Here is a 12765-nt window from a genome sequence, read left to right as displayed (position 1 = left end):
TTCGCTCTTTGGCCACGCTGGGCGGCGAGAGAAGACGGTCTCCGGAATGTACTCTCGGAGCCTTTTTCTGCAGGCGGCACACTTCGGTGCCCAGCCCTATCCAGAGAAGGGCCGTCCCCGAAGGCCAATCACTGTTAGAGGGGGGTTCTCCGACCTATATCCGTCGGAACCCCGAGGCCCGAGCGCCCTAGACCCAGGCATCGCCCTGCGCGCTCGGGGCGCGCTCACTGATGCTGCGTGGGACGCGCCGGGAGCGCGCAGGCCACCACCTCTTGCCGGACCAGTGTCTTCCTCTGGCCAAAGACAGAACAAAGCCGATGCGCGCTAAGCTCACAACCTGCGCCAGATATTGCACGCTCGCGGTCTTCTTACCTCCCGGTCAAGGGCACAGTCAGGTTTGTTCGGAAAGTCAATTCCGTGGTGAGATGCTTTTCGGGGCCACCAGCCCCTGACCGCGGACAACGCCCGTGACGGAAAATGCCAGCTTTGGGCAGTTTCACGAACTTTCTTCTTTCTCTAGTTCCAAGCTGGATTGTCTCCCACAAGCAGAGGCAAGAGTCCACGCAGAAGAAAGTGACTCACTCGTCCATCCCCCAGTCTCTCCCCGCCTCTCAAGTTCGCTTTCCGATTAATATCACTCTCAGGTAGTCGCCACGAGGATTGGGGAGGAAACCAAGAGCGTGTCCACTCTTCCCCCAGGGACTTCGTCCGCAGGTTTTCATCATATTAACCTACTGCCAAAAGTCTGACCACTCTTGGCATTCAGTTGCGTTTTATGTCGTTTGTCTTCCAAACGTTAAGGTTATTCATACTTTTCTTTTACAAATAGTCCGTTAATTGTGATAGGTTAAGATATGTATACTTTAAAATATTTAAACACAGCTTCAACACTAACTTAGGGGCTCCGGGTGGCTCAGTCGGTTAAGCGTCTGACTTCGGCTCAGGTCATGATCTCACAGCTCCTGGTTTCGAGCCCCGCGTGGGACTCTGTGCTGATGGGTCAGAGCCTGGAGCCTGCTTCGGATTCTGTGTCCCCCTTCTCTCTCTGCCCCTCCCCAGCTCACGCTCTCTCTCTCTCTCTCTCTCTCTCTCTCAAAAATGAATAAACCTTAAAAAAAAACAAACTAATTTAAAATCACCTCTGAGACTACATAGAAGTTAATTCCAGGTCTTACTGTAAACATTTTTTAGAATTGTTCTTGTCTCTCTAATCTTAGAATGTTCCTGGAGAGTCTTTACCCTTTAAAAATACAAACAAATATGATTTTTAACGTTAAAGCCAAATCAACAAATCACATGCTTTTTTTCTAAATGGATTCTGGTGTCCAAAGAAATGTCATAGAGTCTCCATCATAGTTTGAGAAAAAGTAAAGCGTATATTTCAAGTTGCTCTAAAATTATGTCTCTGTAAATAAAATAGGTTAGCAAAAGAAGTTAGTCAAAGTGAAAATATAAAAATAAATAATTAGTGGTGTTGTCTATTGTATTGTCTCACATTTCTCCTGAAAATTCCACAACAACCATGTAGTTTGGAAGGATGAATATTCCCCCCCCCTCAAATTCTGTAAATGATTGATTATAAAGATTTTGCCTAATGTTAAGAAAACTAATTTTATTACGTTGTTTATCATATTCTTATTTTATTCTCTAAAAGAAAATGCACTTAAACTGTATTTTGGTTACTGTTCGTTACCATCCTTGAATTTTTTTACTGCATTCGTATTTTTATTGGTTCAGAACACTTTATTGTCTCAGCTGGCTCTTCCTTGATTACAATTTTGGTAGAGTAAAAGCCCACTAATTCAAAAGCAAAGGAAGAAGGCTTTGCATCTGCTAGGCCTAGATTAAAATCGGTAAATTAGTGTAACTATATTTACATCCTGTTTGTCAGGGAACAGCTATCAAGATCTCTGAAATAAGTATCATTTTGAACGCACCGCATGGACAGACCGGGCTTTGACACAGATTCGGGTTCTATCAGGTCTTGCTTGGATGCAAAAAAGTATCTTCTGTAAATGTCGTGGCACGAAATATTCGTAGCTTGTAATTAAAACACAAATAGATTTCTACACGAGGAACGTTTGGATCTGAGGGGTCGTTTGTTCGTTTGTTTTTTGTTTTTTGTTTTTTGTGTGTGTGTGTTTTTTAAGAAAACGCCAGTCCAACTTCCTTTTGCCAGGGTGTTCGCGCAAACAGGCTAGGCTACCTAGTGGCTGAAACCTGGCCGTTGGTACACACTCTTGTCGCCTTAAAGCAAGTAGATAGAAAACAAGCAGACTGGATGAAAACATTTGTTTGCCTTTTTTGGTTTTGTTTCGTTTTGTTTATGACCGACTACACCGTCGTGTTCAAAAAGGCACACCTTCTTTTGTGATATCAGGAAAATTGTCACCCTTGCAGGCGCAAATCAGCTTCCAGTGGGGAAAGGCCACCTTTAGTCCGTCCGTATCAATATCAATGGACCAAAGACAGCCCAACCAGCCGCTGAAGGTGGAGAGGAAACCCTTTCCACAAAGGGGAAATCCAGCAGTTTAGAATTTCGCCGATAAAGAATGCGTAGAGGACGTTGTTCACATCATCTGAACGAACGCTTTAAGGTGTGCGTGCGCGCGCGCAGGTGGCCTGACGACGATGGCTAGTTACTCGCAGGTAACGATGTTAGTGAATTTCAGGTGCGGGTTCTTTGATTAGCGTTCCCGGCGAGGATCGGAATCCAAACGCGGCGGGGCTGCGCGGGTCCTCACCGCAGCGCCGCCCAGCCCGCCCTGGCTTCAGGTTGAAGAACCGCAGGAGGGGGCTGAAGGCGGCGCAGCGGCGAGGCGCGCCACGGGCCGGGAGCCTCGGGATGCTGGCGGTGAGTGACCCTGGGCGGGCCCGGGCCCCCTGTGGTCCCCGCGCCCTCTCCGCGGTTCCAGGAGGGCGGAAGGGCGCACGCTCCGTCGGGCTGGGGTTGCAGAGGCTGGCGTGGTCGCCCAGAGACGCGGCACCGGGAAACGAGCTGGACGCCGGGGAGATAGCCTGGGGGTGCGGGCTGGCTTGAGCGTTTCAACCTCCTTAGGTTTGCTTGGCAGTTTATTGGGAGCTTTCAGTGAGGCGGCCGGGCAGGATAGAAACCTCTGGTCCCTTGCCCAGTGAAGGGGAGACTAGAGGATTAATGTTTGGAAGGCAATGAGATGGCTCTTCTCAATTTGCCCTGGATGTTTTCCCAGCCCATTTCCCCTCTTGCTGCGTAGACCATGCAGTGACCTTCACCCATGTGGGCCCCAGACTTATGGTCCCAAGCGCTGGGACTTCAGGCTACCTGAACTGTAGATGAAGGTCCCTAAGACGCCCGCGGCCCCGGACTTGGGGGGTGGATTGGTCCCTCCAGCGTTCCTACCTCTCAAGGTTCGTTTCACCGAATACACTGCTGGTGAAAAAAATAAACAAGTCTGGATTTGGGACTTTGAATTTACCCAGTTTTTCATATCTATAAATAATGACGATAATATTGCAAAGTATGCTGACCTTCAAGGAGTTTGGTCAAGTCCATATAGAAGTAGGACTGCGTGCCCAAGCTATACTTTAAAAAAAACAAAAAACAAAACCTCTTTAAGGGCGCCTGGGGCTCAGTCCGTTAAGCGTTGGACTTCTGCTCAGATCATACTCTCTCTCACGGTTCGTGAGTTCGAGCCCCAGGTCGGGCTCTGTGCTGACAGCTCAGAGCCTGGAGCCTGCTTCGGATTCTGTCTGTCTGTGTCTCTCTCTCTCTCTCTCTCTCTCTCTCCCTCTCCCTCCCTCCCCCTCCCCTCCTCGCACTCTCTCAAAAGAAAACATTAAAAAATTTAAAATAATTAAAAAACCTCTTTAGAAGACATTAAAGGATGTTTTTTTGTGTGTGTATTGTACTTTTAATTAATTGTTGGGATGCGGTGAGCAGAGGAGATGCTGTTATGTAACGTAGCACAACGTTCGGTGAAAACCAAGGTGGTGGACCGGGATTGCCCTTGAAGAGAAGTGTAACAATCCTCTATGTTTGGTGAATTCTCTTGCAGTGGTGGTTGATTTTTGATCCTTGGAGTTGCGGTAAAAGTCCTAGAAGAAGACTGAAAATTCGTGCAAGTCAGAAACCTAAAGCTTAAACTCCTGATTGGGCTTGAAACCCACTTTCCAAACCTTTATTTACGAACTCCCATTCTACAAATAGTTCATTAATCCGAAGCCTTCTGTTTCATCGTTGTCACTCTAATTTGCTTATTTTGTGAGACTGCTTATTCCAACGATGTTTGTTTTGTTTCTTGTGATAGTCTGTATGTGTCATAGACGGTACTAAGGAAGGTTGGAGAGATTGTTTTTAAGTAGTAATTTACTTTAGACCCGTCATCAATGGCATGGGGAACAAAGTTTTTGTTCAGGATGACAACATGAAGCTTCGTTTCTTTTATTTTTTAAAGTCCTTTAAGTTAAAGTTAACATACAATGTAGTGTTGGTTTCAGGAGTAGAACCCAGTGATTCATCACTTACATACAATGCCCCGTGCTCCTCACAAGTGCCCTCCTTAAGGCCTATCACCCATTTTCCCCATTCCCCCACTCCCCTCCCACAACCCTCTCTTCTCAGTATTTAAGAGCCTCTTATAGGGGTGTGTGGGTGGGTGACTCAGTTAAGCTGCCAGCAGGGGACTTTGCCTCAGGTCATTATCTCCTAGTTCACAAGTTCAAGCCCCCTGGGTCAGGTTCTGTGCTGACAGCTTGGAGCCTGCTTCAGATTCTGTGTCTCCCTCTCCCTCTTCCCCACTTAGGTTCTGTCTCTCCCGTCCCCCCCCCCCAAAGAAATAAAAACATTTAAAAATAAAAGTATTTTATGGCAACTTGAAAATGCATTTCTTTGAAACATTTTTTTAAACAGTATTTTTATTGCACACAGGAAGAGGACGATCCTTTGCAGTCCCTTCAGGAAGAAGATGGGAGCAGAATTGCCCCGGATGCTTTCTACGTAAAGATCAAGCTTCTTTCCGCGGGTGGGGGAGGGTGTGCAGGCGTGCTCTTTCTAGCTCGGTGTTTGCCGGGCTGTCCCTGCAATCGGTTTCTCCAGTTGCTCTAGCCAAGCTCAAGGTCAAGAGGCAGAGAAACCTCGCTCCTTCTCCTTCCCTCATCTTCCACATTCAGTTTTATCACCATGCTTTCCACTGTCCTACCAGTATCTTAGTCTAATCTATCTTGGGCCAGGTACTAGTCTAGGTGGACGGTATTGAACAAAACAAACAATTCCTGTCCGCAGGGAGCTTACAGACTGGCAGAAAGCCAAAGAAACAGGTTACCGACCAAAGGGAAGGAGTAGGAAGAAAAGGAAGAGAGAATCATGTGGAGAGAGGCACTTGCCTTACTTGAGATAAAGTCCCGAAAGATAGGACTAAAAAAGGTGATCTGGAAAGATGAGATTAGAGGATAAGGAGCCAGCCAGGTAGAAAGTGGTGGTGGGGGTGGGGGAGCCGTCCAGGCTTCTTGTGCAAAGGCCCTGAGGCAAGGCACAATTTTATTTTTTAGGACTTCTTCATAGGGAAGTCAGGCAGAAGTTGACAGATTAAAAAAAGAGAAAAGTTGAACGACCAAATCATGCAGAGCCCTAGAGACCAAGGCAAAGGGTTTGGATTTATACTGAGCACAGAGAAGCCAGGTAGAGTTTTAAGCAGGCAGAAGTCTAAGTTTCTGAGTCCGAGAATCTGACTGTAAATCTCAGCTGAGGGATCTCGTGCAAGTTCTTAAGCTCTCCCAGCCTTGCTGCTACCCCCAGATAAGGAATCTGTCCTCTCCAGGGGTGGTAAGGATTAAATGGGAACATCTGTAGAACACCATACAGCTGGCACAAAAAGGTTCACTTGTAAATGTGCTGTTGGCACGTTTAATTTCAAATGCTAGCTTTCCATCTGTCAGTAGTGAGAATAAGTGGAATTTGGGGCCATATGCACTAAACTGCTTCCTTATTAAAATAATATTGTAGGGGCGCCTGGGTGGCTCAGTCGGTTAAGCGTCCGGCTTTGGCTCAGGTCACGATCTCACAGTTTGTGGGTTCGAGCCCCGCGTTGGGCTCTGTGCTGACGGCTCAGAGCCTGGAGCCTGCTTCAGATTCTGTGTCTCCCTCTCTCTGCTCCTCCCTGCTTACACTCTGTCTCTCTCTCAAAAATAAGTAAACATTTAAAAAAATTGATCTTGTATATTGGTAATTTAGCATGTAGGATTGGACTGAACTGAATGAAAAAATCCTATCTTTATAGTACAGACATTTAAGGAAGTGTCTCTTCAAATATGTATTTAGAAGTATATCTTCCTAATGTTCAGGCAGAAGAAGAATTGCATTCATTATGACAATTTGCATCCTTAGTCGACTTCCATCTGTAATTGTTGAGTTCATTTTCTTGTATTCTGATCATTTATGTTGCTTTTAATAGGTTTGAATTTTTTAGTGTTTTAGAATTTCTAACATGACTGAGGATAAAGTCTCTTCTGCAGATACCTGTACTTAAGTATAATTCTCTTTAAGTCAGTGGCTCTCAGAGTTAGCATGCATGAAGGCTTCTACCCTAGAGTTTCTGATTACTAGTAAGTCCCCAGGTGAAGCCCATGCTGCTGGTGGTCTGGGAACCACATTTTGCAAACTGCTATCTTAAACCGGCAAACTCAACCATTGGCTCAATGATTTACTGTTCAAGAAATAACGATCTATATTTGCCCTCTAATTTTCACACTGAATTACTATTGATAATGCTAGAAATGTTGCTATGAAATGTTCTGGGGGGAGGAAATAATTTGCAAACTATCAACTTTCCAGCTTCAATCGCTTATTATTGATGCCTTCCATGATAAAGGATTTCAGAAAATAAAAGACTATTTTCAAGAGGGAGCAAGCCACAGTCCTCAAAAATACAATCATCTTGTATTCTACCATCTTCATAGGTCAATAACTAAGGCAAGTAAGCTGTTTTGTGGGTGGAACAACAATGTGTAGTTATTTGTAATTCCCCCCCCCCCACATTGAGCTATAATTGACGCACATTATGTAAGTCTAAGCTGTATGGTACAATGACTGGGCTTGTTGTGGTAATCATTTTATAATGCATGTAACATCCGTCATCTCCTGTAGATACAAAATAGATAAAATTTCCTTGTGATGAGGGGCACCTGGCTGGCTCAGTCAGAAAAGGGGTTGTCAGTTCTAGCCCCACGTTGGGTGGCGAGATAACTTAAGTAAAATTTAAAAATCTCCTTGTGATGAGAACACTTAGGATCTATTCCCTTAACTTGCATTGTAAGGCTTTATCTTTGTGTGGTCTAATACCCAGGAACTGGATAAAAATGAATTTCAGCATGTTTCGCTGTTGCTGAAATGTATTCAGCGATTCTGCATTGATGGTGTCAAAGAAGATGAGCCTTTGCTAATTCAGCAGGGACTGATCCCAAAGATAAGTGTCCTGTTTTGATCATGTGTGGCTTTGGGTAATTTAAACGGGTGTGAAATCCGTTATCGAGTTTGGTGTTTTCTGTTCCTTTGAAATCAAATTTGAGCCGAAATTGATAATGATGTGCGTACTGCCTGTATCCATCAAAAATTCTGCACAGGTTTCCTGATGTATGTGCTGGGCAGGGCACTTGGAGAGTGTGCAGGAATGAGTCGGTCATACTCTCTACTCCCCTTGACAAGCCAGTTGCTGTAATAACATGTTTAAACTGGTGAACTGAACTTGGAAATACAGGATGAGCAGGGAGTAAGCTATTCTCCATCCCCCCCCCAACCCCCCACCAAAGGTTCTATAACTATTTTAATAGAATTAGTAACCACATTGGACCCGGATAAAGGATCAAATACTTCCCCTCGCCAGAGCCCACTTTTCCAACTTCAGAGATCTCAGTTGAGTCTGAAAACACAAAGAGCAAACACATTTTTTTGTTCATTCTAAGTCCTGCAGTTGTGAAATTTTATCCTGGTTCTTAGGGGTTAACCAGGGGGTACTATTATGAGTGCCTTTATATTATTATGTTGCTGGAAGCAACACAGACTAGGAAATCTCTTGGTGCCTCTCCCTTCTTTTATGAGATGAGATTCTGCAGCTGTTAGATGTTCGATTTGTTGGTGAGGAGGTAAGGGAAGGTAGAGGGGCAAGAGGGTGATCTGGCTGGCTCTAAAATCTTTGATTTTTTTTTTCTCCCACCCCCTGGACTCCAGTACCTGAAGTTTATTAAAGCCAGATTGGTTCAGGGAGATTGCTCTGTTTTTTGTTTTTTTGTTTTTTTGTTTTTTTTTTGTTTTTTCTTTACTGTAAATTCCTCTCTGTGGGAAGGAATAAAGATCTCTTGGTGGAGACCAAGTAAAGACCAGGCTTAACTCCTCTCAGGGACTTTAAAAGCGCTTACGGGGGGGGGGGGGGGAGATCTAAGGATTATGCTTAGGCAAATTGTATATATTTCATTTTGCATGTAGTGCTACCTAATTCTCTCCTACACTTACCAGTGCAGATAACAGGAAATGGGGAAAAGGAGGTAAAACTTGAAAGGAAATGGAGCAGGATGTCCCACGGGTAACTTGGAACCACGGCCGATGGGTTTTTTTTGGGGGGGGGGGGGGGGGGGGGGGGGCGGAGGCAGGGGGATGAGTTAAGATCTACCTCAACCTGAATTTCCTATTTAGATTTTAAAATACCCTTCCAAGATTTAAAGAGTCCAATCAAATAAGTCTCCACTGGGGTTTTTGAAATCCGAATTCCAGTGGAATATGGAAATTTCTAATTGGTGATGGAAATTTCTGAACCGTAACTTAGCCACATTCTAAAGCATGTTTTGTTTCATGTAGGTTTTGGTCAAGGAAAATACATTGGTATTATCAAAGGGGCTGGGATACTAGCATTTTCCTCACATCTCTTTACCTATACTCAATGTATTTTGTGGGCTTGGGAGGGGGATACGATTTGGGTTGGTAAGTGGAGTGGTGACAAAAATGCACTTAAAAGCATAAAATTCTGCCTATGAATATAGGAAGGGGGAAATATGGCATTAGCAGTGAATTTCATTGTATAGAGGGACATTTTTCAGGCTATCAGAGAAAAGTTTGCCCCAGCAGGTGGATGATTCAGTTTAATGCAAATCTTTGCTTGATGTGAGATAAAAGGAGCATCGTTGGGAGCACAGCAGCGGCCCTCCAACCTGGCTGTACTTTAGAATCACCTGGAAAGCTTTAACGCGCACTGTCTGTGTCCCACCACCAGCAATTCTGATTTCCTGGGTCTGTGAGGGGTCCCAGCCATCAGGGTGTTTCAAAGCCTCCCAGGTTTTCCTAATGTGCGGTCAAGGTTGGGACCTGATTGCTATGTCCATGGTCCCCAGCTGGGGGTGCTTTGGGTTCTTGGCTGCCAAGTGGACGAAGTTTCCAAGGCCTCACTCCTGTAAGCGTTTTTCATCACAAACTCCTCTTACTCCACGTTCAGTTGAGGATTTCAAACTATGCCCACAGGATTTTGTTATTGTTCTTTTTTCTAAGCAAAAAAAAAAAGGTCCAAAGATGGCCTTCACTTTTTTGAATCAATGTTGTAGGAGTTTATCTGAAATCCTACCAATCCTAGCAGCTTAATATGAACTTGCATATACGTTCCTGTAGAAAAACAAATCTCCAATTGGCTGGACGCTTTTGACAAAAGAAAGGCTTCAGGCATAGTTACTGTATTAACGTACTTCTGTAGCACGTTCCGAATTCTGCGCCTCCTTTGATAGTACGTTTTCTACAGCTTTCAAGACAAGAATTGCTCCTGTGTGGGGAGGCTCATTTATCTCTTAATCTTTAATCACTAGCCCCCCGTCTATGACTTCCTGGCATCCCTCTTGGCCAAATCTCCAACTCTTGCTGGTATCTGAGAGCTTCTTAGTGCCACGCTGTAACAATAGGTCTTCATTCTGGAGAGTTCTAGACGGAGGTCTTAGAGCCAGGTCGAATCAAAATGTCCTAGAAAAGCCTTAAACTAGTTTGCTCTAGTTTTTACTGGAATTATGAGACGGTATTGAATAAGGCCTAGAAGTTTGAGTCTTAGAAGGTTGAAACTGTGTTTCTTCTCTCGTGTACATGGTTTCCTGGTTTGAAAGAACAATAGAATTTCTGACCACGGCAGATCCAGTGTCTGACCCATCCCTGATTAATGTGATAGAAGACTTCTTTGACACAGCCTTGGTAAGGATTTGGGTGGATTCGTCACTGAACAGATACCATTGGTAATTTGCAGGAATCTTCAAGTTATTTATAAAACTTGTGTTTTCTTAGATGTGGGTTTTACTAAGACTCCTATTTTGTATTTAGAATATTATATGAAATTGGGGCACCTGGGTGGCTCAGTTGGTTAAGCATCCGACTTCAGCTCAGGTCCCGATCTCACACTCCATGAGTTTGAGCCCCATGTCGGGCTCTGTGCTGACCGCTCAGAGCCTGGAGCCTGCTTCGGATTCTGTGTCTCCCTCTCTTTGACCCTCCCCCGTTCATGCTCTGTCTCTCTCTGTCTCAAAAATAAATAAACATTAAAAAAATATTATATGAAATAGAAACTATGTAACCAATGCTATGGAAGAAAAATGATTTATTTTCATATATACATTATTCACCTGTTTAAAGATGATATGCTGATTTTAATAGTGCCTGAAGGTCAAATAGGATTTCTCTAAACTTAAAAAAAATTTTTTTAATGTTTTATTCATTTTCTAAGAGCGAACAGGGGAGGGGCAGAAAGAGAGAGAGAGAGAGAGAGAGACACAGAATCTGAAGCAGGCTCCATGGCCCAGAGCCTGATGTGGGGCTCGAACTCAGGAACCATGAGATCATGACCTGAACTATAGTTAGACATTTAACTGACTGAGCCACCCAGGCACACCGGATTTCTCTAAACTTTTAAGTTTATTTATTTTGAGAGAGTGCGAGCGCACAAGTGGGGGAGGGGCAGAGGGAGAGGGAGGTGACAGAGGATCTGAAGCAGGCTCTGCACTGACAGCGGAGACCCTGATGCGGGGCTTGGGCTCGTGAACCGTGAGATCATAACCTGAGCCGAAATCAAGAGTTGGACACTTAACCCACTGAGCCATCCAGGCACCCCTAAACTTTTTTCTACTGTATTTAAAGTCAAGTCCAGGGGCGCCTGGGTGGCGCAGTCGGTTAAGCGTCCGACTTCAGCTCCGGTCACGATCTCGCGGTCCGTGAGTTCGAGCCCCGCGTCGGGCTCTGGGCTGATGGCTCAGAGCCTGGAGCCTGTTTCCGATTCTGTGTCTCCCTCTCTCTCTCTGCGCCTCCCCCGTTCAAGCTCTGTCTCTCTCTGTCCCAAAAATAAAATAAAACGTTGAAAAAAAAAATTTTAAAAATAAAATAAAAAAAATAAAGTCAAGTCCTGCCTGTTAGAGAAATATCAGCATTAATGGATTAAAGTTATAGTTGATAATGCTTCTGAAACATAATATAAGCCTTTTCTTTTTTTACTAGGTTATTTCCAGAAGTAGTAGTAAAGGTAAGTATATTATTTGCCACTGATTGACTATCTTTCATTAGTAAAATATTCTGGCATACAGTAAGTAAATATTTGCCTAAATGACATATAAAAGTACAATAGGTTTAAGTACATGGATGTATTGACCATCTAATGGTAGCCGTATTGCAATGCAGAGATTTTGTTGTAAAGTATGTCTCTGTCTGCCTTTCATTTAGTTTTAAATATTTTAAATACCTACTTTTAATAGAAATACAGCTGACATAATTTCAGGTGTACAACATAGTGATTTGACAGTCATGTACCTTATTTGATGCTCTCTGTGATGAGTGTAGTCGCTCAGGCATCCTACACCATTATTGTAATATTATTGAGGATCTCCTCCAGACCGAGAAGGTACTCTAAGACCAAAAAACAAAGCAAACCACTCCATCCTGTTTACATAGTTTTATTCAGAGTAACTTACCAGGGGGGACTGGGCGGACAAACGATCCCTGAGCTATGTGGCTATTAGCCGCCAAGTCCAGACCTTAATCCCCAGCTTCTATAGGGTGAGGGGCATGGTGGTGTGGTCACAGGGTGGTTATCTGAAGTGGGGCCTTCTGTACGCCACTTCAGGGAAGGTCAGAGAAAGACTTCCTGCGTTCTGGTCACGGGGCATGTTAATTTCCTCAGGGCATGCAACACGTAGCCTTGAGCGAGGTCATGGTGTAGATGTGGACAAGATGGAGGCCAGAGATGGAATTAGCGTTGTCAGCACTCTTACAAAGCTGTGCTTGTGACTCTCTCACTTGTAACTGGGAGTTTGTAACTCTCAATCCCCTTTGTTTTGTCTGCCTCCCCACTTCACCTCCCCAACTCCCCTCCCTTCTGGCGACCACCCGTTTATTCTTTGTACTTAAGAGTCTTTTTGCTTGTTTGTTTCTTCATTTGTTTGTTTGTTTTTTTAGATTCCACATAGAAGTGAAATCCTACAGTACTTGTCTTTGTCTGACTTATTTCACTTAACATAATATGCTCTAGATCCATCCATGTTGTAAATGGCAAGATCTCCTTTTTAGATGAGTAATATTCCATAGTGTGTATCATACCCTTTTTATCCATTCATCTACTGTTGGACACTTGAGTTGCTTCCTGATCTTGGCTCTTATAAATAATCCTGCTATAAACATAGAGGTGTGTGTATCTTTTCAAATTAGTGTTCTAATTTTTTTTTTTTTTTTTTTTTTTTTTTTTTTTTTTTTTGAGTAAAGACCTAGTAGTGAAATTACTGGACCATACG

At 44.0% G+C, this 12765-nt stretch overlaps 1 protein-coding gene across 1 annotated transcript in view; it reads left to right on the top strand.

The window, feature by feature from the left end:
* Positions 1-3312: 3312 nt before the first annotated feature.
* Positions 3313-12765, top strand: part of SYCP2L (synaptonemal complex protein 2 like) — a 101293-nt gene continuing 91840 nt past the window's right edge. Inside the window, exons 1-6 of the mRNA XM_032593331.1 lie at positions 3313-3387; positions 4907-4975; positions 6809-6946; positions 7320-7439; positions 10085-10189; positions 11480-11504. Of these exons, the coding sequence (XP_032449222.1) occupies positions 3313-3387; positions 4907-4975; positions 6809-6946; positions 7320-7439; positions 10085-10189; positions 11480-11504 (532 nt within the window). The remainder of the gene's footprint in view (positions 3388-4906; positions 4976-6808; positions 6947-7319; positions 7440-10084; positions 10190-11479; positions 11505-12765) is intronic.

This window comes from Lynx canadensis, chromosome B2, assembly GCF_007474595.2.
Source record: "Lynx canadensis isolate LIC74 chromosome B2, mLynCan4.pri.v2, whole genome shotgun sequence".
Classification (NCBI taxonomy): Eukaryota; Metazoa; Chordata; class Mammalia; order Carnivora; family Felidae; genus Lynx; species Lynx canadensis.
Note: the sequence above shows the minus strand (reverse complement) of the source record. Positions and strands in the feature narration are given on the sequence as shown.